Source organism: Hetaerina americana, unplaced genomic scaffold (assembly GCF_022747635.1).
Source record: "Hetaerina americana unplaced genomic scaffold, ioHetAmer1.1.p SCAF_4, whole genome shotgun sequence".
NCBI lineage: Eukaryota > Metazoa > Arthropoda > Insecta > Odonata > Calopterygidae > Hetaerina > Hetaerina americana.
The window spans coordinates 96971918-96997858 of NW_027286985.1; the positions used below are offsets into that span (position 1 = coordinate 96971918).

The 25941-nt window shown below is 41.9% G+C and overlaps 1 protein-coding gene across 1 annotated transcript in view; it reads left to right on the top strand.

Moving 5' to 3' along the window:
• Window positions 1-21038, top strand: part of LOC139691928 (proton-coupled amino acid transporter-like protein acs) — a 33955-nt gene extending 12917 nt beyond the window's left edge. The window contains exons 4-10 of the mRNA XM_071589878.1: window positions 5495-5645; window positions 6499-6620; window positions 8373-8457; window positions 9318-9614; window positions 11734-11912; window positions 13430-13605; window positions 19026-21038. Of these exons, the coding sequence (XP_071445979.1) occupies window positions 5495-5645; window positions 6499-6620; window positions 8373-8457; window positions 9318-9614; window positions 11734-11912; window positions 13430-13605; window positions 19026-19333 (1318 nt within the window). The 3' untranslated portion in view covers window positions 19334-21038. The remainder of the gene's footprint in view (window positions 1-5494; window positions 5646-6498; window positions 6621-8372; window positions 8458-9317; window positions 9615-11733; window positions 11913-13429; window positions 13606-19025) is intronic.
• The last annotated feature ends 4903 nt before the right edge of the window (window positions 21039-25941 follow it).

A 25941-nucleotide genomic window follows, 5' to 3' on the forward strand; every position in this document is an offset into this window, starting at 1 on the left:
CGTAAGGGGGGGGTTCGTCCACACCCCCCCAAGGCAACTATAGCCACTTAGAGCGCAACTGTCGAGCATTTATTTCGACCGCTTCATCGTAGTAATATTTATTGAACGGAACATCCTTAAGATTAACCGGCCTGAATGCAATTTTCAACTCACTGTCTCTCGTTTCTCTTGAAATGCAATGCAATCACTCGAGCTACCGTTTTCCTTCCTGAAACTCTACCCCCCCTTCCGCTCTCACCTTCAGCACTTCGATATAAAATCGATCGTCAGTCCACGAGCATTGCTTGTCTTTCTTGATGCTGATGTCACTCTCGTGCACGTCGCCACTGCGGCGTAACTCCATTCAACACGTGGTCTAAATGGTGCTCCTGCTTGCATCTCAGCTATCGCGTGGCTTCCCTTTGTGATCACGGGTGACAATCGCCTTCGGTGGGGCTTGTCGTTCATTTTCAAGCCGAAAGATGTGATTGTCTTCTGGATTTATTGCACGCCAATTACTTTATATCCGTACATACTAGGACCGTCCCAAAAATGAGTAGAATAAATTTGAGGAAAAAATTTATTGCAGATCAAAGTACAAATTTCTGAAAAATTCTTCATGAGAGCGTCCTTATGTATCGACACACCAATGCCAGTGCGACCACCATTGTGGTATGCTTCCTGTAAGGCATCTAAAGGACCCTCATTCAGGCACCTCGTCATGGCGTCTTTGGCATAATCCAGTGGTCCAAAATGGTACTCAAAGGGGTTGTACTTGGCTCGTACTTATATAACCATATCTCGTCTCGTCACCTTTTATAAAAAATTCGGATCCCTTTCGCCGTGGTCCAAGAGGTCCAAGGCAAGATTGTAACACAAGCAGTCTTCCGACGGCACCTTGGGGACCATCTTGGTACACCTTTCTCATGATTTAATCCTCTGTAAGAATGCAATGCACTGTGGTTATCTGAATATTGCACTCTTCTGCTAACATCTTTACACTTGGAGGTCAATCAGAATTGAGCATGTGTCTCACTTTTGCACATTTTCATCACGCTGTGTTGCTGATGGATGTCCATGGTGTTCCTCATCGTCAACCTTCTCGTTACCCTCCAAGAGCTTCCTGTAAAAAGCAGAAAACCATCATTTAGAACATTCCTCTATTCCCATAAGTATCCTTAACCATGATCATTGCCCCCGAACCCGATTTTCCGAGTTTAACATAAAATATTATCGTATATCATTGCTCCATGGAAAGTGGCATCGTGAATTTCTGACGCGACCCTCGGACAGCAGTTCAGTCTAGCAGTGAACTGCAGACTGTGTATAATTAACTATGGTGGATCGCGTTGCTTTCCTGAGATCCCCCAGTACCTTTATGGCCACAAATCACCCCACTTTAGCCATGTGAATTGTTGTTAAAATATTATTCTACATATTTTTGGGACTGTACCTGTACACGACACACCTACTTTTGCACAACCTTCCATTTCTCATGCAATTGATCAAGTGCAAACACATCCTTTCTGCCACGCTTAAATCCACTCTGTACTCTCCAGATCATATCCAATGAAGTTACCTACCCTCATCTCTGAAATAGCTGTCCACCGAACACTTACCCTTCTCTTTCTCTCATTCTCAATCCATTCCTATGTGATTCGAGTAATCCGTTCTCTTTCTCAATGTTGCCAATTTCCTAGGATTCATTTTCGTTCTTAATTTCAGTTTAAAATGCACAGCACTGCTCTCATGATACTCGGAAAGTACTTTTTTCTTCGTCATATATTTTATTATTCACGACGTAGGTTTTGACTTACAAAGTCATCATCAAGTAAAGTACAGAGGACACACAACTTTATATAGTAGACAGAGAAGAAGGGGGAGGTGTTGGTGAGGTGGGAGGAGGGGAAAGAGAAGGGAAACTGTTGTGTACGGGGGAAGGGGAGAGGGCGGTTAGGTATGGCGTCACGGGGGAAGAGGGACTGGGGAACAGAGGGAGATCCAGGAGGGAGGGACCGGAAGGAATACGTCAGGTCATTAACTAAATAATTAGCCTTTCTCGTTCTAGGAAACAACATAACCTTTGTTATATTTAGATTTATTCTCATCACATACCCATCGCACTGAATTTCCAATTCTCTCAGCAATGCTTGCAACCCCTTGGCTGTCAGACAAACTAAAGCTTGATCATCCGCAACCCTAACTTTTTAAAGAATTCTCCTCTGACTTTCATTCCTGTTCTTCCCATGCCTCCTTAATCATTTCCTTCACGTACACATTGAACAGCACAGGTGATTGTGAACAACCCTGTCTTACTCCTCTTCCTGATACTGCCCACCCGGACTCTCCATTCCCCACTAGCAGTAGTAGTATTGGATGGATAGGGAAGGATGAAGGGTGGAGATAAACCCGGCGTCGGAATTAGCCTACTCTTAATGATAGGCGCCAAGGGGTACGCAGCTTAACGTCCCATCCGACGGACGGCGTACTCACTCAAAGTGCCCTCCACAAAGCACCTCAAGTAGGAATCGAGATATCTCTGAAAAAATTCAACACCGCTTGGATTTGAACTCGGGCCTTCTGGGTGGGAAGCCAGTACGGTAGCCACCGCACCATCTCGATCCCTCCCCCACTAACAGCTGAGCAGTGTGAGACATATACAGGTTTCGGATAAGTCTCCTGTCCATCCAATCTACTCCTATTTTCTGCAATATATTCATTAATTTTTCCCAATCCTTTGTATCAAACGTCGTCTCAAAATCTACGAAACAGACAAATACATCCAGATGGCATTCTATATTCCTCTCGATTAGTGATCTCATTACCGCAATGTCATCACGCGTGCCTCTCCCCTTCCTTCATCCAAATTGACCATTCCCTAAATAATCGTTTGCCCTGATTTCCATTTCTTATTAATGGTCCTGAGAACCACTAAACTGCGTGCGGAACCAAACATATTGTCCTGTAGGCCTCACATAGTCCTTCCCCTTTTTTGGTATAGGAACTACCACTGAGGCTAGATAGGAGTTAGATGAAGTATGCCTGGCCCAACGCTGTCTTCACCTAAGTAATGTTCTATTCCCATGACTAAGCTTCCTGGCATAAAGCACCTGCCATATAGTTCCTCTATGTATTCTTCCTCCTCTCTTGAATCTGCTGTAGTTCAATTTATGATTTTCCTGACTTATCTTTGATTATTTGCGTGGGTTTTCCTGTCTTATTTTTCTGGCAGTGCTTTCCCCTTCTTACATCGCGCACCAATTTCACCTTTCCTTTGGTAATCGTTGAATATTCTCGTACTGCGTTTTCCGCCACACTTCCTCTGCTTGTATTGTTTCTCACTTAAGGTCGTCATTATACTCCCTATACTTCCTTCTGCTAAACTTATTTTTTATGGTTTTCCATTTCTTTCTCTCGTCTATCTTCCCAATCATTTCGCCCATAATCCATGGATTTCTTGTACTTTTCCTATTTACAATTCCTATAATTTCATTGGATTTTCCATATCTCCTTTTAAATATGATTTCATATTTCTTCTGTAGTACCCGACTCCCCGTACTCAACCATCATTTACCCTACTGGCTGCTTATATCCTTTTATTGCCTATCGTATTAATGCTTCCAATTTTCTTTTTCCCAAATATCTTTCCCGCTTTATTCCATGGTATATGATTTCACGCTTCATTATTACCATATATAATTTGAATTTACATCCACTCTCGAGAGACTGTGGGAATTAACACGCTGTACCTAAATCTGTGCCTAAGCATATTGTAGTCCGACTAATATCTTCCTGAATCGTCAGGCATTTTGCTCGCACACCTACACCTATCGTGGTGCTTAAACTACGTATTCGTTTCTATACCGTAATCCCCTACCTCACTACAAACTTTTGCTTCACCTACAGTCGCGTTCCAACTCACAATATTTCCCTCCAGGAACATCCGAGATTATGTCCTCTAACTGATCGTATACCCCATCGAGTTCTTCCACTTTATGATTGCTTGGTGGCAGGTATACTTCCTGAACAATGACCAAGTTCGTCGGTTAAGCTTTCACTTCTATTGATAGCATTTTATCAGTCACTCTATTTTATAATGTTTCTTTCTACCTTTTTGTTCATTATTATTTACAACCCTGGCTGGCTCTCTTTCCTTCCTCTGTGCGTTTATCACTCCAGTAATTCCCGCTATCCTTCCATTTTAAATCGATTTGTCCTAAAGCATCTATATTTCCTCTTTTCTCCGCTTGATTTGTATTTTATAATTTTCCTCTCATCAAAATCGTCCTAGCATTCCAAAAGTCCCTATTGTTCCTAGTTCGCTCCTCTGTTGTGTCTTCCGTGCTGTTACTGTCGTTTTCACCTCGCAAGGACTTCATGAGATGATGACCTCAGAAGCCTTGCCTCTCACGCTCCCAGACGAGGCACACGTCCGATTGGGTCAAGTCGCGTAGTTGGAAGGACTAATTTTCTCTACACTTTCCGACATAAAAATCTTGAATAACTGAGATTGTTTCCTGTTGCCTTCTGCAATAGTGTTTTTAACGTGATAACATCACTCAACAGCCTCCACACTGGGGTCAGACGCCTCACAGAGGAATAGACGCTGCGCGGACGACCTTTCGTCTGGATCCTAACCTTCGACCTATCTGGCTAGAGTAATACCCTATCAGGAGCAAATATCGTGGCGTCCACCAGCACAGTTCTAGGGGTCATCGGAATGAACAAGCCCTTCCAACACGCCATGGTTATAGTCCATGGTGAAGCACTAGAATGGATTCAGAAATATTAGTTCATGCATGAATTTGAATATATTTTGCCTCGCATAGTCAAATCCTCAAACACGTGCCCTGACGTGCGGCTGTATAGGTACGTCATGCATTAATTGGCGTGCATGACTAAAAATCATTAAAATTTGGTTTTTAAGAAAATACATTCGCATGTTTGTGTGCGATTTTGTAATGATAATATATTGATTGACGGAAGAACGAATTAATGGATCTGTCTCTGACGTATCTTGTCTCTCTAATTCCTTTCAAGTGATCAAATCTACCAATATATATTTTGATACCATAATAATTCCCTCGAAATCTCCAGAAAACTCAAGTGTAAAGTCTTGCCTGCTCTCTTCGAGAATCAAGAAGCACACAACCAATCCTCTAACAAACCCGTCACACTTATTCTCTTTCCGTAGCAATATTTAGCAACCGATATGGATTTGCTGTGAGTCTCTTCCAATTTCTTGATTGACCTTTCCTCCCTTGGACCCCAAATATTTGCCGCGCATTCTTCCTGCGTCTACCTTACTCGAGCAATCATGGTGCATGTGGAAATATTGAATGGCCAACATTGTTAGTAATAAAAATATGGTTTATAACCATTTATATATCCTTGCGATCTTTAATTTTGAGCAATATTTCAAGGTTGTGTTGTTGACTGATTGATCACGCCCATCCATTTGGAGCCGTTGGTCAAAGGGGGGAGCTAATGCTTGCTTCTTCGTCACCATCCACAGGAACATGGAGACTCTCTTCCACTTGCTGAAGGGGAGTCTGGGCACGGGGATCCTGGCCATGCCCATGGCCTTCGTCGACTCCGGCTACGTCCTCGGCATCGCAGGCACCATCATTATCGGCCTCATCTGCACCTACTGCGTCCACCTCCTGGTGAGTCAGTGTCAGCGTCCACTCGCTGGTATTAGTCGCGCCTTTTAAATATTGTATTTTCCAGTATCTCTCCACCAAGGCCTTCCAAAAATACTACTTGCCCTCAGAGTCATGTAGTTTTAAGTGCACAGGGATTTACTTTCCCAAAATATCTTTACCACTTATGTTTTCATTGAAGAGTGAGCACTAGTATTGTTGACCTAACGACCAGAAAAAGACTCGCAGTCTGATTCGATACACGGCGACAGATGGCAATGTGGTCGGCGGGTAACATGACTACACTCGCTGCTTGACAATGAATTAGTATTGTTATTAAAACTCACATGTGCAGATAGAGAATGTCAGGTGGCACACAAGTCCCAAGTATTGCAATCAAACTTGCCTTGGAAAAATAACATGACATCTCAAATCCAATCAATATCAGAAAAGATAATAAATAAAATCAGTCAAGAAACAAACACACTTTAAGGGAACTTCCAAGCACCCATCTCTTACTTAAAAAAAGAAAATCCTCATCTATCATTAACTTAAGTTTCCCAAATCAACAAGAGAAAAATCAAAACTAGGATGCTCTATTGATGTAGATGAGGAGGAAAAGAGCACCGATCACGCTTCTCTGAGGCACGCCAGTGGTTGCATTTTAAAGAATCGGACCTAATTTATTATCAAGTGCCGATTTCTGTTCATTTCCAGACTATCTGCTGCGTAGGCATGGGATCTGTCGGGGCTAATCGCGACTGGGCTCAACTCATTGCCCGTTCAAGCATTCCTTCTCATCTTCACATTCCCGCTGTCCTCTTGACAAAAACACCATTTTCATCTCTCTCTCTCTCTCTCTCCCGCCCTCCTATAGATCAAGTCGCAGTACGAGCTTTGCCGGAAGCGGAGGGTGCCGAGCCTCAACTATCCGGAAACGGCTGTGGAAGCGATGAGGGAAGGACCGCCCTTCATGCAGTCTTTGGCCCCCGCCGCTGGGTAAGTCCAGCGGGCTAATTGATATTCATGAGAGTATTCGGAATCTTTGATATCAATGAAATCAAGATGACAAAAAATACCCCATAAACAGCCAAATCCTCCAATTCATTGCAGTAAATTTTTGATGATTAAAATTCATGGCACTTGACAATAGCAGCCATGTGGTGTTCATTGAATAAAAATATGAATTCATGGGTAGACTGTTTTTTTTTAGGGAAAGTGGGTACTCTGTAAAAAAAAACTCGGGGTTTATCGCTTTCAAAGAGTAATCACGTAAAGTGAAATCCTCTCGAGTCTTCCACCGGTTCAGTGAAACTATACACCAGTGGAAGACCCGAAAGAATTTCTCTCAACGGATACGCCGGGAGGGCACCAGATTTTTCCTGTAATCACGTACCTTCCTTTCCCCCACACTATCCCACCAAATGGTGTTTCATAACCTGCCGCACAAAGTCAAGTGTCTACGAGATCTGTTCAAAACTTTCCCAACTTTTTTATTGCAAAAAAATACTCCACTTACAAATTATTGGTCAGGGTCCCCTTCACAGTAGTCTAAATAGGGGGACGTCGTAGTCCAGTGGGTAGAGCACAAGGATACTGACTGGAGGGCGCGGGTTCCACTCCCAAGGACGCCTCTGGGCACCCCACAGCTACACCCAAGCTATGTGCTTTTTCGGGTACCAGAACTTCCTGGGAAACCATAGGTGGTACAGGGAATACAGATCTACCTCCCCCTCCATTTATTACCCTGATGTGTGCATTTAACACGCCGTTGGGCTAGGCTATGTGTTGGGTGAACTCTACCATCCACTATCAAACCAGCCTTCGTGTTGATAATTATGATTGGCTATACGAGCATGAGCTCTTAGCTACATAAGAGATCAAGTTCAAAGTATTTAAAATTATTATTTTGTCAGTTGATGATTTAAAAAATCGTTGTGCTCTGGACGAACAATTGTTTAACGCGTTAATCAATTGTAACAAATATCGGAAGTGATTTTTTACAACCAGGAACGGTCCGAAACGGCTCTCATGTTATAGACATGCGCCTCCCACGAAGAAAGCGTCATTTGCGCGAAGAGCTAGCGAGAATGTGTTCCAACATTCATGACGATAAATAGTCATTTTAGCGACCTAAGACTGCTGCATGCTAAGATTGTTGCAATTCTCATTTCAAATTTTCACTCATTGAGGATCACACCCAAAACCAAGAGTTGAGAAAGAGTTTTTACTGGCTGCCCTAAAGGAAGAAGTGCATCACAAATCCCGAACAAAAAAATAAGCCAACTCCATTTTGCAGTTTTGTTTACCGATTTTTTAATCAAGGAACTGTCTGTTAAATCAATCACAGCTCTTGTTGTTGAAGGGTTTCTAGGGATCATTTCTGATAATTTTATGAAATTGTTACATTGTTTCATGCATTCTTTTTTTTTGTAAGAAAGACATTGATGCAAAATCTCTAAAAAAATTCAATCGTAATAATTAAGATAGTTTGAATGAACGATTTTCACGGCACCACTTTGGGGGAGCGCCACCACAGACGAGGGTTCGAAAATTATTGGAGGTGGAAAATGTGCAGAAAAAAATGATTTCCTAATCGAAGTAAAACCTCTGAAATGCTTCAGGATATAGTCGTCACATCGTCAAGGACGACAAGTGTGCAGTCTACTGGTAATTGGCGAGAATTTTTCGATGTTAATTATTGAAACCCCTGATTAAGTTTAGCTTCTCATGAAATTCATTTTCTTCCAGGCACGTCGTGAACATCTTCCTCCTGGTTTATCAACTCGGCACCTGCTGCGTCTACATCGTCTTCGTGTCGAAAAATATCAAAGATGCAAGTATCGCCTCCAAATGACTTGGCCAAATTAGAATACAAATAACATTAGTATCCAATACTATATTCTGCTCTAAATCGCTATCTCATGTAAATTTAGGCCTGTAAAAAATAAAAACCGATCCGTTGTCCTTCGTACAACTAAATTAAGGCTCTTCAGGATAATTTAGAGTTTAAAAAAAGTGGTATTAAACTATTAAAAACATTTCGTCCAATAAAATGATTGTTTTCGCCTGCATGCTTGGCGTGTTTGAAATGCATTACGCAAGTCACTGAGTGAATAAAGAATGCTTATTCTTCATCCACGCTTGGGTGGCAAATTGACTGTCATTTTATGTTAGTACTTTAGATTCCAATTATGCTAAATTTTATTCTAAGTATGCCTATTCAAGTTGCTAATTTCTATTTCTAGAAAAAAATCATATAGTAAATGCCTGTCATGGCAATTATCACTTCTTCCAGAGGATATTTTACTAAGGCTCTTAGGTTTTATAATGTCCCGTTAAAATGAAGGTTAACCTTAACCTCCAGTTAAGGCCAATACTTAGCTTGTGTTAACGTTCACATCAGCTAACCATTGAATTTAACGAGGCATTACATTATCGAGACTACATCTTTCAGGGTAGCAAGTTGGAGTGGAGAGTATTCGCTCCACTTTAATTGACCCAGGCGCGTTTTAATTCGTCATGGGCAATTCACATTATTCCTTTAATTAAACTTTCTTCAGAAATTCTTCGATACCTCGTGTTTACTTTTCATTTGACATTCGAGACTTGAGAATTGACGTTTCGTCTTCGAGTTAAGGTGTCATTCAAGGAGTAGATATTTGTTATATTGGGCCTCGCTCCTACCTTCCGCAGGTGGTGGACCACTACACGACACCCTTGGAGGTGAGGGTGTACACGGTGATCCTCCTGGTTCCATTCATCCTCATCAACTGCGTGCGAAACCTCAAGCTGCTCGCCCCCTTCTCCACGGTCGCCAACATGGTCACCCTCGTGGGCTTCGGCATCACGCTCTTCTACGTGTTGGCGCCGGCGTCGATGGGTGACGGCAAGGGCCTGCCCGACATCAGCTCTCTCGAGACCGTAGGCGAACTCGCCAACATCCCCCTCTTTCTCGGCACCGTGCTCTTCGCGCTTGAGGCAATCGGAGTGGTAAGGAAACCCCGGAGGCCCCCCTCCCTCCCCAAATTCCCCCTCCCAAGCACTCGCCCCCCGAAATTACCAGTGGCGGAGATCACGTCCAAGTGGTCGGCATACGAGATGGACATCCATCTTCAGAATCACATATCTCGCGTGCTGCACAGGCATGATGTTTGTTTCCCTTCTCCCAAAAAGAGGTTAGACGGGTGTGAGAAAATACTTATTAGTCTTGGGTCATAAGAACATCATATATTTTGAAGAATTAATCATTCACATAAGAAACACTCCTCATTTCCCGGGTGTTCTTTGGGCTGGGAATTTACTCTAACCGAACTGTGTGTGTATATAAATAAATAAATAAATAAATAAATAAATAAATATATATATATATATATATATATATATATATATATATATATTTCGATTGATTGGTTTGAATGTTTTTATTTGATGTAATAGGTATGTGGGATTTAAAACTCCATAGATAAATGTCAAACGTTCTATGGCGGCATCGAATAATTACGGAATTATCATGTATATAACATAAATGTCATACATAAATAAATCACTGTATATTAAGTGCACTTTACTAATTAGATGAAGTGCAATATTATGCTGATACAAGGTTTGTATAAAAAAGTATCGGAAAAATAGATAGATATTGCAACAATACCTCAAAATTCTTCAAAGTACATCCCTTGAGCGTCGACATACTTTTGCCAGCGCATTTGTTTACTACTCAAAGGCTCCCTGGTTGGCGGAAGATCGTTACAGGTATGCGAGTAAGCCGCCTGAAAACGGCAAGACATCTTCGTCGTCGTTTTTTGGCGGCACTTAGGGTCCCATGGTGGTGTCCTTTGAGGGAGGATTTCACTTTTGGGAATAGGAATTAGTCTGCTGGTGCCGAGCTTGGACTGCAAGGGGGTGGGGGAATCGTTGCGATGTCGTTTTCTTGCCGCTTTTGGTCGGCCGTCAAGACTTATGGGATGAGTTTAGCGCAGATCTTTCGCATCGCCAAATGTTTAGTGATGTGGTGTGCCCTGCCATCTTATCAATGCCAATACGATCTGCGAACACTCAGCTAATGGTCAACCAAATCCAATACTTCACGCACACGTTGTCCTCTGTCCTTGACGCCGACAGCCGTCCAGCGCGAGACACGTCCTCCGTGGGACCTGTCCTCCGCACTCTCTCGGCCATGTTTTAAGAGGGTGTGCCAATTAAAAACTGTCCTAATGCTTTGCTTCAAATCATACCCAAAGTCTCCGTACCCGATTTCCTCCAGTCCAACGCAAAATTTGATTGCATACTATGGCTATTAAATCGTTCGATGCATTTCGCGCTTGCACTGAGTAACTCCGCAGGGGTCAACTAAAAATACGATCTAGCCTGAACAAACGCTCGCGGGAAATTAGCGCTTGGCACGTGTTGAAAGTCAGACTGCCCACCAAGGAGCCTGCGCACTGTGACGTACAACCACTTCAGCAAAAACGTTTGCCGATACTTTTTATACAAACCTTGTATGTATGTCGGTTGTGAATTCTTAGAATTAATCTTGTTTTTAATTTCAAAAAATGTCTATATACCAATAAAAAATACTTTCCTTAGACCCGTCCTATTTCCTCTCTTTGTATCTATAGCATTTCTTAACTTCAAAATTTACTTCAACTTTCTCAGGAATCAATTTATCTTAATATATTGGTAACATTAGTTTTACGAGCATACAAGGCTTTCATTTCCATTAGTATTAGAGTTGAATATGTTGTTTCATGATTTGCTGACAGAGTCATACACATATATTTCTTTGGAAATTCTAATACTGTGAGAATTTAGACACCATGATCCAGGAACCCGAAATTGAAAACCTCATTCAACACCACAGGGAGAGGTTCTTTAAAATGGCTTGATCAATTAGAAAATCGTAAGAAAATCATTTAATGTCGGTTTCAAATTGATGTTGACGCGTCATTATATCTGACTGAAAAAAAATCAATTCCAAAAAGAATATGTTGATAATTGAAAAATATGATTCGATAGTTTGTAGAAAACAATCACATTGCATGTTATATTTCAAGGATATCAATGCCTGAGTTTGAAAACCCATCTTATATCTTGTCCGACTCCTTCTTAGATCATGCCTTTGGAGAACAACATGAAGACACCCAAGGCCTTCGGTGGTCCTTTCGGCGTGCTCAACTCGGCCATGTCCCTCATCATCACCCTGTACGTGGCTCTGGGATTCTTCGGGTATCTCAAATATGGAAACACCGCTGCTGGGAGTATTACGCTCAATTTACCCAAAGATCAAATGTAAGTAATGCGGCCAGCTGAATGAATTCTATTAATTACAGGATCTGTCCCAAAAGTAAGAAGCAATAAATTCAGGGAAATATTATTGCAGATAAAAGTACAAATTATTAAAATACTTCAAAATAGCAGCCTTGTGCATTTACGCACCGATGTCAGTCAACAGCTGTATGCTCCCTGGTGGACGTCGAAGATAACTTTGTTCCGTCAAGTCCTTTGGCAAATTCCAAAGAAACTGCGGGAGATGCCGCAACAGTAACTTTTAACGGAGTCATCCGCTAATGTGCATTTCAATGCAACAATTTCAGAGTGTAAAAATCATTCGCCTTGACTGGGATAAAAGCCCCAAAATTTCAGAGTTTAAGAGGACGCCTCGGTAGCTTAAGTGGCTAAAGCACTCGACCGGATCCCAGTCAAGGCGAATGATTTTTACACTCTGAAATTGTTGCATTGAAGTCCTTTGGCGTTATCGAGCGTTCCAAAATGGTTACCTTTCAAGCTCCTTTTTATTCTTGGGAACAGAAAAAGGTTCGGCGATGTCATATCGGGCTGTAGGGCGGCTCGTTCAGCGTTGCCTCCCTGTGCTTGGCCAGGTCCTCGGTACCTCACGAGGGAGGTGGTGCATAGCCCGTAGCCTTTCGAGGACTGTCCCTGAGGCACAAACTCTCTGGAGTACACCTTTTGATTCTATAAACGCGATGATCATCGTTCAGCTTAATTTTGGGACAGACACTGTATCACTTATACATAAGTGCATGCTAGAATGAGGGCTCTCTTTTAGGAATTGATTGAGTGTCCCGTTATATATACGCACGCATCCTCAAAGAAACTACGGGAGATGCCACGAAAGTAACTTTGGCGGAGTCATCCGCTAATGTGTATTGCAATATAACAGTTTAAAATTGTTAAAACCGTTCGCCTTGACTGGGATAAGACCGACTTTGAAGTTGCTGCATTGTGTTAACCGCACATATTGATGATGCTTGCACTCTTATTTCCTGGTCGATGCCTCGGAGGCATATGTCTGGCTTGGGAAACAGGGCGAAGGCTCTAGCGGCGTGTAGATTGTGGAGGATGCATTCTTCCGCGTTTCACAGCATGATTTGCTTTCTGCTGGCAACAGTTTCGCCAAGGTTACAGCGGGCATCTTCAGGTCGAAGCGGCGATGCCATACGACGGCAATTTTGGCCGTCGCTAATTTTGCGACTTAATGGCGTTTCTGCTCTCTAACTGATCGGATTCCGAAACAACCGCTTCCAAGCTATGGTAACCGTCTTCCGGGTCGAAACTTTTAGGATGATTAGCGATCGCAAACATTCAATGGCGTCCCGGATAAGCCTAGGACAATAACGTGAGAGATCACGTTGGCTTCATCCACGTTTATCCTATGCCCAGGCTCAGGCCAGGCATGTTCTGCGTCTGCCGAAAGAAGGTGGGAGTCGAGCGTAGAACATGCAATGCTATTCATCTTTCCGTATTATATATTCGCTAATTCATGTTTTTTTTCCATTACTTTACAGTCTGGCCCAGTCCGTGAAAATCATGCTGGCTTTCTCGATCTTCATCACGTACGGGCTGCAGGCTTACGTGACCGTGGATATAACTTGGAATATCTATTTGGCGCCGAGGATGGAGAAGAATTCACATAAGCTCTTGTGGGAGTACGCAGTTAGGACGTCTCTAGTGTTGGTGACCTGTAAGTTGCATGACATTTGTTCAGTGATATATTTTTCTCTCAAATCATTCGCACACACCTCTCTCTAACCAATGCAATTTTGGTAGTTAAATGCCAAAGCTAATTTCAGGGAAAAATTTAAGAATGTCAACTAAAATTTCGAATCAATTGGTGTTGAATCTTAAAACCTTAAACAGCTAGACATATTTGAAACAAATGAATTCATATATGCAGAAGAGTGAGAAAAATTATGGAAATATTTTGAATTGGGTGATAGCTTTAGCAATTTTAAGCACATTTTCTCTCCTCGTTATAAGTTCAAAACTCCTTAGTTACAGAGTCCCGGCAATGCAAAACTTAAATGAGAAACCTCTTCCTTGTGACGATTTATTTAAATGCTTCCACGAAAGTTTTGTGGCGATGCCGAAGATTTTGACGCGTTTTCCTTTGCTCCACATAATAAAAATCATCTCATCACTCATTACTGAACTGGCCTCGGAATTTCCTCTCTCCGTCTACCGCTTTATATTTTCTATTTTCCCTGTCCTCAATATCTTCATAACATTCCAAATCCTATCCCAACTGGTTGGGTTCTCCTCTGTGCCTTCTCTGCTGCTGATGATTACGTTTAAAATTCTCAAGGATATAGCGTGATTATGACCGCGAGCTACCGGGCATAATACCAAGCCCAGTGGGCTCTGTACTAGTGGAAATATGTCTGCGTATCCTGTGCACGGGTGTTGCTCAAGCCATCTGGAAGCCTACTGCTATTCTGAAGGAGCGTGGGTTTGGATTAGAAACCCTCATTGCTCTTCGTTAATATTCCTGTTGGTTTTATTTTGGGCAGAGTGCAAATCTTAGGTGCAAATCGGAAACATATTTTTTTTAGCATTCACATGATGGCAAAAAGATTAGTGTCAATGGAAAGGGAATTTATTTTTCTAAAAAATTTCGAGAATATCTTTATTTGATTTTGGAGATACGAAATATTATTGAGGGAAAGATGCATTTTGGATAGAAGAATTTTTCGGAAATATCAAGTTCTCTCGTGAATGATTTGGAATTGTACCCGGCGAAGGGCGGAGCTCCATTGAAATGCGCCTGTACACAATATAGACAGAACTAAATATATCTACCTTTACCTATTGGATTAGTATGATCGCCTTCCCCAGGAAATGTATTTATTACGTCAAAATATTGATTTTGAAATTTATTTTTTTTAATGTTGAGTTCAATGATTAAGAAATTTTGGCATCTAACAGATAAAATAGTTCTTCGTCTTTTTTCAAATTTACAGTAACCTATAGACATTTTAAAAATTAAATACATAACATTAAAGTAGGAATCATTTGATTTTAAGTATATGAAATCATGATCATTAATGAATGTATAGGAGAAATATCTAATATTTTTCATGAATAAATTTGAAGCGTATCTTTGGGCCGGTAATGGAGACATGCCATTTTATAATTTGTCTCACAATCAGTGAATAAAACGCCCATCACCTATCCATTTTCGAGTGCTTCGCCGGAAGGCGACCCTCTCTTTCGTCCTTTTTTCTATTTTGTTACTATAAATTATTTTCTATTGTGAGTACATGCAAGATACATGACAAAATTATAATTGTATATAAACTATAACATTATTTCTACATTTTAGTTGTTATTGTGAAATAATTGAACAACCTCTGGTTTATGGAAGGGAATATAAACTCTCTCGACATTTCCATCGGCCCTCACTCGTCTTTCCCAGCGATCTGCATTCCTCACAAGCACTCGATGGGTTGTCTTTCCTTTGATTTGGCGGTACATAGTTCCAGCTGGTGGTGAATTCTTGTAGATGAAGGATTGGATATTATACACCCTCGGATCTAGTATTCCGAAAAGATTACTTCCTTTGCCAGTAGTTTATTTATACAACACATTCGAATTGTTGGGACCTGACACAGGACGCATGATTAGAAAAGAAACCAATTGCTGGTCCTGCCTGTTTACTACGCTCATTTGATGATTATAATAAACAATCACTCCAGACTATTACCTCTCCTGATTTAACAGAAATCCTCCCGGTGTCAAGCATTTCACTGTCCTTATGGTGTGTGGAGAGCCCACGATCTTCCTCCCTACCCCTCTATTGAATCACGCTTTTTTTCAACAGAGGTAGCTACCCCAGGATGAAATTCTTAATTGACATTAGGTATTTATACTACAGGTCATTTTGAAGATTCCTGCGAAATGCTCACTTCCCCTTTGAGTTCTTAAGTTGGCTAGACTTGCAATAATATACAGTGTATATAAGAACATTTAAAATATTACAATGAATGCCTGTACATGATACAACAATGCACAGAGAGATCATATGCGCACCATTTTAAATTGACATTATTTTCCACAATGAATAAGAACAATTACAATAAGTACATGATACAATGGCGCACTGAGAGATTACATGCGCGCCATCTTCCTGCAAACAAGTGGCCAGCGCTCTTCTTTTCGCAGCCTTCGTGTTTCTTCTTTTCCTTCGTGTTATTTTATTCCTTGAATAACACTTGATTACCCTTATCAGTGTAGTCTTCATAGCAAAGGTCCCCTAATGGCTCATTTTGGAATATCAGGAATTCTTTCGGTTGAGTATACTGCAATTTATTTCTGTTTTACAATTTTAACTACTCCAGTTCCTTCCGAATAGTGGAGATCCTGAATGATTCGCATGTGATTACTATGATACTTGTAGTTTTGGATTCTATATTTTTCCAGATATTAAGTCATAATATCTTTGTGACTCGAATTTGAGGCAGATCTGTATTCTGTGTGTAATTCTGTCTTCCAAGTCTCAAGTTTCACATTTTCCTGAGGGCAATTTGCCAATTTTCTCAAGGTAGGACTGAAAATTCTCATGTCCAGTTAGTGTCTGAGTTTTTAATTGTAATTCATCCTAATTTTTTGCCTGTCTAATATTGGATTGAGTGTTTAATTTGTACGTAATACGGTCTCCCACGAAATATTGTGACGAAGTAAGATTTTGTGTTGGATTATAGAATATCTGAAACTTTTTGATTGTATGAAAGATAATCCGCGAAATATTTCTCAATCTGTTTCCTTCATCAAGATATGCATTATCGGTAAAAATGGAAGCGCGTCGCCAGCAAAAGTGGGGCGGTATCTTTATTGCAGTCAAGAATTCTTGCATCAGCAGGTAATTCCGGGTAATGGTTTGGAAAGCGTTTGGCGCTCAATTAAAAGTCCTCAATACAAAAGAGTTTATGAATGCGCATTTTATAGGCCACCGCACGACAAAGATAATTCAGATCAAAGATAACTCAGATACTAGAATCAGATAAGCAAATCAAAGGTTTCTTATCCCAATACAACGATCGCGACGTTATGATCAGTGAAGATTTCAATGCCCCGTCTATTGATTGGAACACATATAGTTTTAAAACATGGGGTAGAGACATACATGGCTTTAAATTCATTTGCTTGGAAGTCGATATTGAATTCTTTTGCGTGGAACTCATTGCATCAACTTGTCACTTCACCAAGTAGGAGCGATAGTATTCTTGATTTGTTAGGAACGAACATACCCGAAAAAGTCTTAACTATAAGAACTATATAAGGAATTAGTGACCAAAGGGCAGTACATGTTAAGTTTCCGCTACACGGGGTTACAAAAAAGAAGCCAAAATGAAAAAGTTACTCATTTGAAGAAGGGGGCTATAATGGCTAAAAATGTGTGCTACCGAACCAATTCGCAAATTTTAAGGAATATAGCAATCACCGAAAGAATGAAGATACCTGGAATCACTTTCTTTAGATCACGCGCTCAACGTTCAACAAGTTCAGCAGCAAATGCTAATTTTTTGCTGCATTGGGTCCGAAATAAGAAGCCTAAAAGAAAACCTCAGTATGCCAAAGAAAGAAGTCCACATGATGACGCGGGGGTTCCAATACTTAGAAGGTTCATTCTTTTTACCTGTACCTTCAAGAGTAAAACGGAGAAATAGCCCTAATTTTATTCATCAGCAGTTCGTGGTAATCATTCTTCTGTCGAACTGCTTTTGTGGGCTGTAGTTGCATCCAGAAATGTATATGCGGCAAGGTTCGTTTCACTGAATACCGCTTCCCAACAAATCGGTTTTCAGGAAAAAAATAAAAAATTCACGTGTTTATACATACCCTCGAATAGTTGATTACGAAAGAGAATGGGCGTTAAAGGAACTGAAATGAAACTGTGGGGGCAGTTGAAATCCCCGCGGCACTATTCTAGAGTCAGGGAAAACGTGGTAGGAAAAGTTATGCGCTGTTTCGTAGTATTTATAAGGTAGGCATTTGGTCCGAAGATGTGGGATGGTGATTGTTAGTTCGTGAGGGCTATAGAATAATAAGTTCGATTTCGCACGCAGCAAAAGTGGTTTTCAGGATCGCCAATAAGAGGATGGAGATCAGGGTAAATGATTACTTGGGGATGATCAGTTTGGGTTCATAAAGGGGAGAGACACGCGTGACGCCAGTGCAGAAACGAGGTCACTAATTAAAAAGAATAAAATGCAATTAAAATGTATTTACTTGTTTCGTAGATTTCGAGAAGGCGTCATAGAGTGAATTGGGTGGTATTAAAGAATGTATTGTAGAAAACAGATCTTGATTGGAGGGATAGGAATATTATCCGCAATTTGTGCTCGTCTCAGACTGTGTATGTTAAAACTTGGTATAAATGATGGATTTGTGCGGAAGGCATGGGATGACTACTGATGTCCATGGCAGCTCCTCACTTCATTTAAGTGCTTAACTTGAAGTCAACGTGGGGGAGACATTGTCCGTCAACCAAGATGATAGACGTAAATTAGCGACTTTTGAGATCTGGATGTGGATAAAGTTGGAATGGAAAACAAACGAGGAAGTACCAGCCAGAATAATATAGGGGAGAGTGTTATTGGGAGAATTCCAAATGAGGCAGGAAAGATGTTGCCGTACACTTCGATTGTCGAAAGAATGCTTAAGACTGTGATAGAAGGGAGGATGTTAAAAGAAAAAAGAATGGTTAGGGAAGTGAAAGGATAGGCATGTTGGGCGAAATGAAAGAAGGCAGAATGTGTACGGGATTGAAGAACAGTTTAATGTAGTATTTATTGATTGTCAGGCTGTGTCTTGATTGGCGGAGATATGAAATTTCGGAGTGTTAAGTCAGTGAACATACAAAACCTACCTTAAACGGAATGAGACTAGTAGTAAAACAATATCTGCACACACGCTCGCACATACTCGTGCATTTTCGAATTGCAGGTGACTTCTATTTTGCAATTTCGGACCCATGGTACAGTATCTGTCGAAGAGCGCAATTTGACCGTACTTTGACCTTCAAATCAAAGCTAAATGATGTCGCTTCAGGCAGCGGCGCGGTACCTAACCACCTGGATCTCTCTCTCTCTGCTCCCTTCGCAGTTCTGCTGGCCGTGGCCATCCCCAACCTGGAGTTGTTCATCTCGCTATTCGGAGCACTCTGCCTCTCCGCTCTCGGCATCATCTTCCCGGCGATTATCCAGACGGCGACCTTCTGGAGCGGAAAGGTCGTGCACGGCCCGACCTCCGTCGAGGACGGCACCTTGGCAGACAGCAATTCCACCACTTGGACGCCGTGGAAGAGGAACAGGATGATCGTCAAGAACGGCTTGCTGGTGGTCTTCGGATTAGTGGGTCTGGTCGTCGGCACGTACACATCGATCAAGGGCATCATCGAACAGTTCTCGTAGACGGGCGGACGGACAATGTGTGAAGGAAAGGTCGCTGCTCTAAGATGAGAACGATGCCAGTGTGCCTCCTCCCTGTTTGCGACGGCAAACGTCCCGGGACTTGGCTCTTGTAATTTAGAGCCAAGTAAAGCCCATTTTCCCCTAAGATCTCTCCTTAAGCCGGAGATTCAGTTTGCTTCTTCCAACAGTTCAGTTTGCTGGTATACTGGCGTTTATTGTATTTCACTGATATTTGAGCAACAATAACAGCTTAAGATGCCACCATAGTCATTACGATGAAATGTGGTGGTCAACTTTGGAATTGTAGTTGTGAACGAAAGGCTGAAATTTACTCAGTGAGCTGCCGTCAGTGTAAGTCTCTATGAAGAGTTCTTTTTAGAATGTTTACCTCTTCGTTGCCGGAGTGATTCTGGCGGTCACCACAGACCGCACTGGATCAATAATGTCACCTGTTGGAAGTTCCAACCAAACTGCCGAAACTTGTCTTTAAAGTTGTGATTCTAAGACGATATAGATTGGCGTCTGTTGGCAGTTGATTTTCAACGAAAGGCACGGGCTACTGTTTCTCAATGACTGCATGTCAAGCGTCAAAAGATACAAGCTAGCGATTCAAAGAAATGCGTTGACTATTCTCCCAGAACATCCTCTTGTTAAGGATCCAGGTGACGAAGACGCAGAGCGCGGGTCGAGGGAGCCGTCGCCGTTGAGGAAGGAGAATGTATGCGATTGATTTGGACACTCCAGGGGGCAGCTAGAGCCTTCTCTCAGGGAGGGAAATGCCCCATGGGTCGGGAGAGAAATATTTCCTTCCAGCAGTCCTTAAATTTGTGGTTGTTTCAAGTTATCGCCACAGATCAATTTTTTTCATTCGGAATGACCAAAAGAAACTAGAAACTAAAAATTCTGTAATTCATCGAAAAAAACTATATTTTTGTACATACTTTCGGCCAATGAAATTGAGACGGGTGTTATAGGGCAGTTTCATTAATAAGATTCAGCTGTAATTATGGAATGTTGTTCATTTTGTGGAAAATTGGAAGATGAGGCTTTTACGGTTTATGAGCGGTTAGGACATGGCATAGTGAATGGGAGGCACCGTAGGACTGGGTGCTCCTTGGGGGGTGAGTAGGGGGACGCCTTCGGGTGATGCGCTTCCGGAGCTCGTGGTGCCACGCGACCTGCGCATCGTGATAGACCTCTTTCTGGTCACTCATCAATTGCGGCTAGTGCTTAAAAGAACCGCAAATACTGTCTCCTACTCAAGACAATGCAGAATTCTTCGAGGCATGGAATGACTACTGACGTCCATGTCAGCTCCTCACTTCATTTAAGCGCTTGACTTGAAGTCAACGTAGGGGAGATAATTTTGTGTACCTGATAAAGACAAGTTTGAGTATTGCTTACTATGCAAGCGAATACTAACCTTTAAAATAATGTTTATCATTATTACCTCTATAGTTGTGAATTTGTACATTATGTATTCTTACTGTGATTTTTAAAAAGACCCATGCAAAAACTGTCATTACTTAGTTTTATGGTAGCCATTGCCACAGAGACGAAAACTATAACTTATTCTGTTATATATTTATGTTTTTGTAGATGTTTTAATATTTTGTATGATCAAAGCGTGTAAAAAAACAATTACCAAGCTCTCAATATTTCCTCTTAAGAGGATTGATAAAGTTTCGACATTGAACCATCTGTAATTACTGAAAGTATCCGTTAAAGCAATAAAATGAAATTGCACTTGCGACATGGTGTTACTGTTCCCTCGAGGAATGGCACCCCTGGCGTCAGTCGTCGACGGAACTACTAGTGCTTGAGTTGGAGTCCCGCGGAGGAATACGGTAAGCGATTAACCCTGCTGGCGCCTAAAAATGAACATTTGGAAGGTGAACCTAATCATTTATTTGCACATATATCCGCCCACCCTTAATCGCAGAAATATCTTTCCATTTTGCGTCACGTAAGTCGGAGTTCGTGAGGGGTTCAGATGGCCTGAATCGAAGCCACACAATCATCAATTATCAACTGGGCGAAAGTATGTTTTCTTGGGTGATTTATTCCATATTGCGCCAACTCAAAGGCTTTCACCAATTTAAAATAACGTATCAGAGTTTGCATAAGAACAAAAAAAATATCCCCGTTAAATATCCAAACAATCGCAATGTCAAGGAAACATTATCTGTAATAGTGGTTAATTGCCGAAGTTTAAAAAACAAAGTCGCAGAATAGTATCACCCTTTAAAAAAAAACAGGCTCATATAATTTTGGAATCGAGAGCTCGAATAATCCAATGATATTGCCGGCGGTGATATTTTACAATAATCCTTTTCCGTTTACAGAAACGACAGAGGAAATAGAATCGGGGGCGTTGTCTTTATTGAAGTTTAGGATTCTTGCGTCAGCAGTACGTGAGTTAATTAATGATTTGGAAAGCGTTTGGTATTCAATTAAAAGTCCTTAATCGAAAGAATGAATTCAAGCGCATTTTACAGGTCGCTGGACGAGAGATATAATTAAATACTAGCACTAAACCACGAGATCATAAGTTCCTCATCCCAAATAAATGGTCGCGACTTTATAATCGGTGAAGGTTTCAATGTCCTATATATTTATTGGACCAGAAATAGATTTAATACGGGGGTTAAAGACATACCAGGCTTTAAATTCCTTTATGTGGAACTCTAGGAACTAGATTGTCACTTCAACATCTGGAACAATAATATTCTTGATTTGTTAGGAACGAACATACCCGAAAAAGTCTTAACTATAGAAACTATAAATGGAATTAGTGACCAAAGGGTAGTACATGCTAAGTTTTCGCTAGATGGTGTCAGATATAAGAAGCCTAAATGAAAAATTTACTCATTTAAAGAAGGGGGCTGTAATGGCTAAAAATGTGTGCTACCGAACCAATTTGCAAATTTTAAGTAATATAGTAATCACCGAAATACTGAGGATACCTGGAATCACTTCCTTTAGATCACGCGCTCAACGTTCAACAAGTTCAGCAGCAAATGCTAATTTTTTGCTGCATTGGGTCCGAAATAAGAAGCCTAAAAAAAACCTCAGTATGCCAAAGAAAGAAGCTCACATGATGACGCGGGGGTTCCAGTACTTAGAGGGTTCATTCTTTTTACCTGCGCCTTCAGAGTAAAACGGAGAAATACAGGGTTCGTCCGGAAAATAAGTGTACTGATTTTTTCCCGCCGCTCCAGGCGCGCCCAGCACCGCTCTGATGGGCTGCGATTGGAGGGGGGTATGTTGGCAAGCGACGCTGAAAAAAGCAGTCGGCTCTGAGCTGTGGTGTAGTGAGGAGCTCTGTTAACGCGAACCTCCACGCTCGACCCACGTCACGGAACGCGATGCCGAAGTTTTTGGAGCAGCGTTATTCCATAAAATTTGCGGTAAAGCTTGGGAAATCGTCTACCGAAACTGTCGGTATGATTAACCAGGCTTACGGGTAGTCAGCCATGTCCAGAAACATGATCTTTCGGTGGCAAAAGATGTTCGTGGAGGGCAGAGAAGAGGTTGACGACGAACCACGGCCTGGACGCCCATCAACGACACTCACCGACGAAAATGTGCGAAAAGTTCGCGATGTACTGAACTCTGATCGTCGTCTTAGTGTTCGGATGATAGCAGAGCAGTGTAATGTGCCAAAACAATAGTGCACGAGATTATTAGGGAGCAATTACAGATGCGAAAAATTTGTGCAAAGTTGGTGCCGAAAGTGCTCAGTGATGATCAAAGACTCAATCGTTTGGAAATCGCGACACAACTTGCGGATCACTGCAAAAATGATCCACATTTTTTAGAGGACGTTGTTTCGGGTGACGAGACGTGGATCTTTGAGTACGACCCGGAGTCGAAGAGACAAAGTGCGGAGTGGCACACTCCATCATCACCCCGTCAAAAGAAAGCTCGCATGAGCAAATCTCGGATCAAGGCGATGCTCATTGTCTTTTTTGACAAAAGGGGAGTCGTCCACTACGAATTTGTACCTGAACGACAAACTGTAAATGCTGCATTTTACGTCCAAGTGCTCGACAGGCTTCGAAAACGAGTCGCCCGTGTCCGGCCAGCGATCAAAAACATCTGGCGGCTGCATCACGACAATGCGCCGTCTCACACCGCGCTTGTCGTGTCGGACTTCTTGGCCAAGCACGGCGTTGCAACGCTGCCGCACCCGCCCTACAGCCCGGACTTGGCACCACCGGACTTCTTTCTGTTCCCGAAGATAAAGAGGAGTTTGAAAGGAACGCGATACGGGACTTTGGACGCCGTCAAAGAGGCCGTGACGACGTGTCTTCGAGAGGTTCCCGATGATGCCTTCGCGGGAGCATTCCAGGAATGGGAACGCCGCTGGAACAAGTGTATCGACTCACAAGGGTCCTATTTTGAGGAATATTAGCTTAAGATATGTAAAAGTGTAATACATTTTTTTTCCTGAGCTCAGTACACTTATTTTCCGGACGAACCCTGTAGCCCTGTCACTTTTAGATGTTTCCCGGCAGGAGCACGTCATCATGCCATCTAACTGATCGTACATCTTATCGAGTTCTTCCTCCTCATGATTGTTTAGTGGCATGTATACTTGAACAATGACCAATTTTTCCTGCTTTTCCTTACACTAGTAATGATCTATCTTACTCTAATGTCTTATGTTTAATACTGATACTATCTTATGTTTAATAAGTTCAGTACGTCATCCTAGATCTATGCCAAAATCTAATGCGGCCTAGAATTTTTTACCCAACATTGACAGAAATTTTCCGTTAGTACTTACTTTTAATGTTGTATTTTAATCTGGGTTTAGTTATAGCAGAATTATTTCTCCAGTAAACCTCTATGGGTTTCTCTCCGAGGTCATCAAATTCTACTAAATCCACTCTCCTTCATTTTGTAGAAATGGAGGAGACTGAAGAGATCTATGAAGGGGACGTACCCTCCTTCTCGGTCTTCTTACCACGTCTCTCTCCTTTAGCCCCCCTCCGCATTCTTCTCCCCCATCCATATCAATGCGTATTCTTCTGGTTCATTCGTGATCATTTCGTCCAACTGAGCAGCTACGCTATCTACTCCCTCTCCAAGGCTGTTTATCGGCATGCAAACCTGAATTAACATCAGATTGACCAGTTCTGCTCCTATTTCCACTATTAAACATCTCTCGTTTACCTTATTCCTCGTTAGCAATCCCTGCCCACTTTCATTCCTACCTCCAGTTATTCCCATGCCTCTTTGATCATTTCCTCTGCATACAGGTTGAACAGCAACGGTGATAATGGGCAACCCTGCCTTACACCCCTTCCTAACACTGCCCAACCGGACTCCCCGTTTCCCACCCGCACCTGAGCAGTCTGAGACATGTACAGGTTGCGGATTAGGCTCCTTTCCCTCCAATCTATTCCTATTGTCTGCAATATACTCATTAGTTTTTCCCAATTCACTCTATTAAACGCATAATAAAATAAATATATTAAACGGTTGGGGAATGTCTGTTTAATCTACTTAATAGGAGCGATGTGAAAAGAACCGATAGAAACTACTGATGGAATTTAGTCGGCGCGCGCAAGTAAAGTAAACGAGTCCCTACATTTGACGAATGTAACTTGACCAGATCTCACTCTCTCTGATTGCATAATGTTCCATGGAGGGGGCACAATCGGGTAGCTCGCCCTGCCGTCGGCGGCCTCTTGTCTCCCGAGGAGGCCGGGGGTACGACTCGGAGGAGGAGCGAACGAAGGGCGGGTGGTGGTGGCGACCGATTGCTTCCACCGGCTGAACTCCCTCCCTCCAAGTGCAATCCTGTCCCTCCTCTTGCATATTACATTCCACCACTCTTCTTCAAGAGAGCCGTCATTAGTGGCTATAATCAGGAAAATGTTATTTAAGCGGCGGGAATTGATTTGAGTGACCTTTTTCCGAGTGCGTACTTAGTTCATCACTGCCGTGACCTACATTTCAGATGCACCCAGTTTCAATAAACCCCGCTCCTAGTTCGTGTGTCCCTGGAAACGTAGTATACTCATCTATCTGTGATTCTGGTGAATAATTTGGCATGCCTCAATAGCACGAGATACTCAATAAATTTTTATTTCGGAGTACGTAGAATTCGGGTACCTTTTATTAAAATTCGCATATTATTCATTACCAAATCTTATTGACTATCTTCTACAGTGATAACCTTTATGCATCTTAAAGCAGAGGGACCAATCAAATGACACCTGATTGGGGGAAAACCATATATATACGGGAAAAAAGAGGCAAACGGCATTCAGAAGCCCTGAAGACGATGACCGAGTCGGGCATCGAAACGTCGGCCAATATGGATGAAATAACCCAGTGGAGGACCCGAGAGGAATTTACGCAGCTGATACGCCGGGAAAACACCAAATCATAAATGTGGTGAATGATGAAAGTGAGGTTCTGGCAAAACAATGTCAACCATGGTGAGAAAACCATATGAGAGTTTTGTAGGAAAAATATATTAAGTATCGCAAACACATAGTTCAAACACCTCATTACACAGAGAAGAGCACAGGAAATATTCTGGGAGAAAGGTTTAGATAACGGTGAGATGTAATCGAGTTTAAGCATAGATA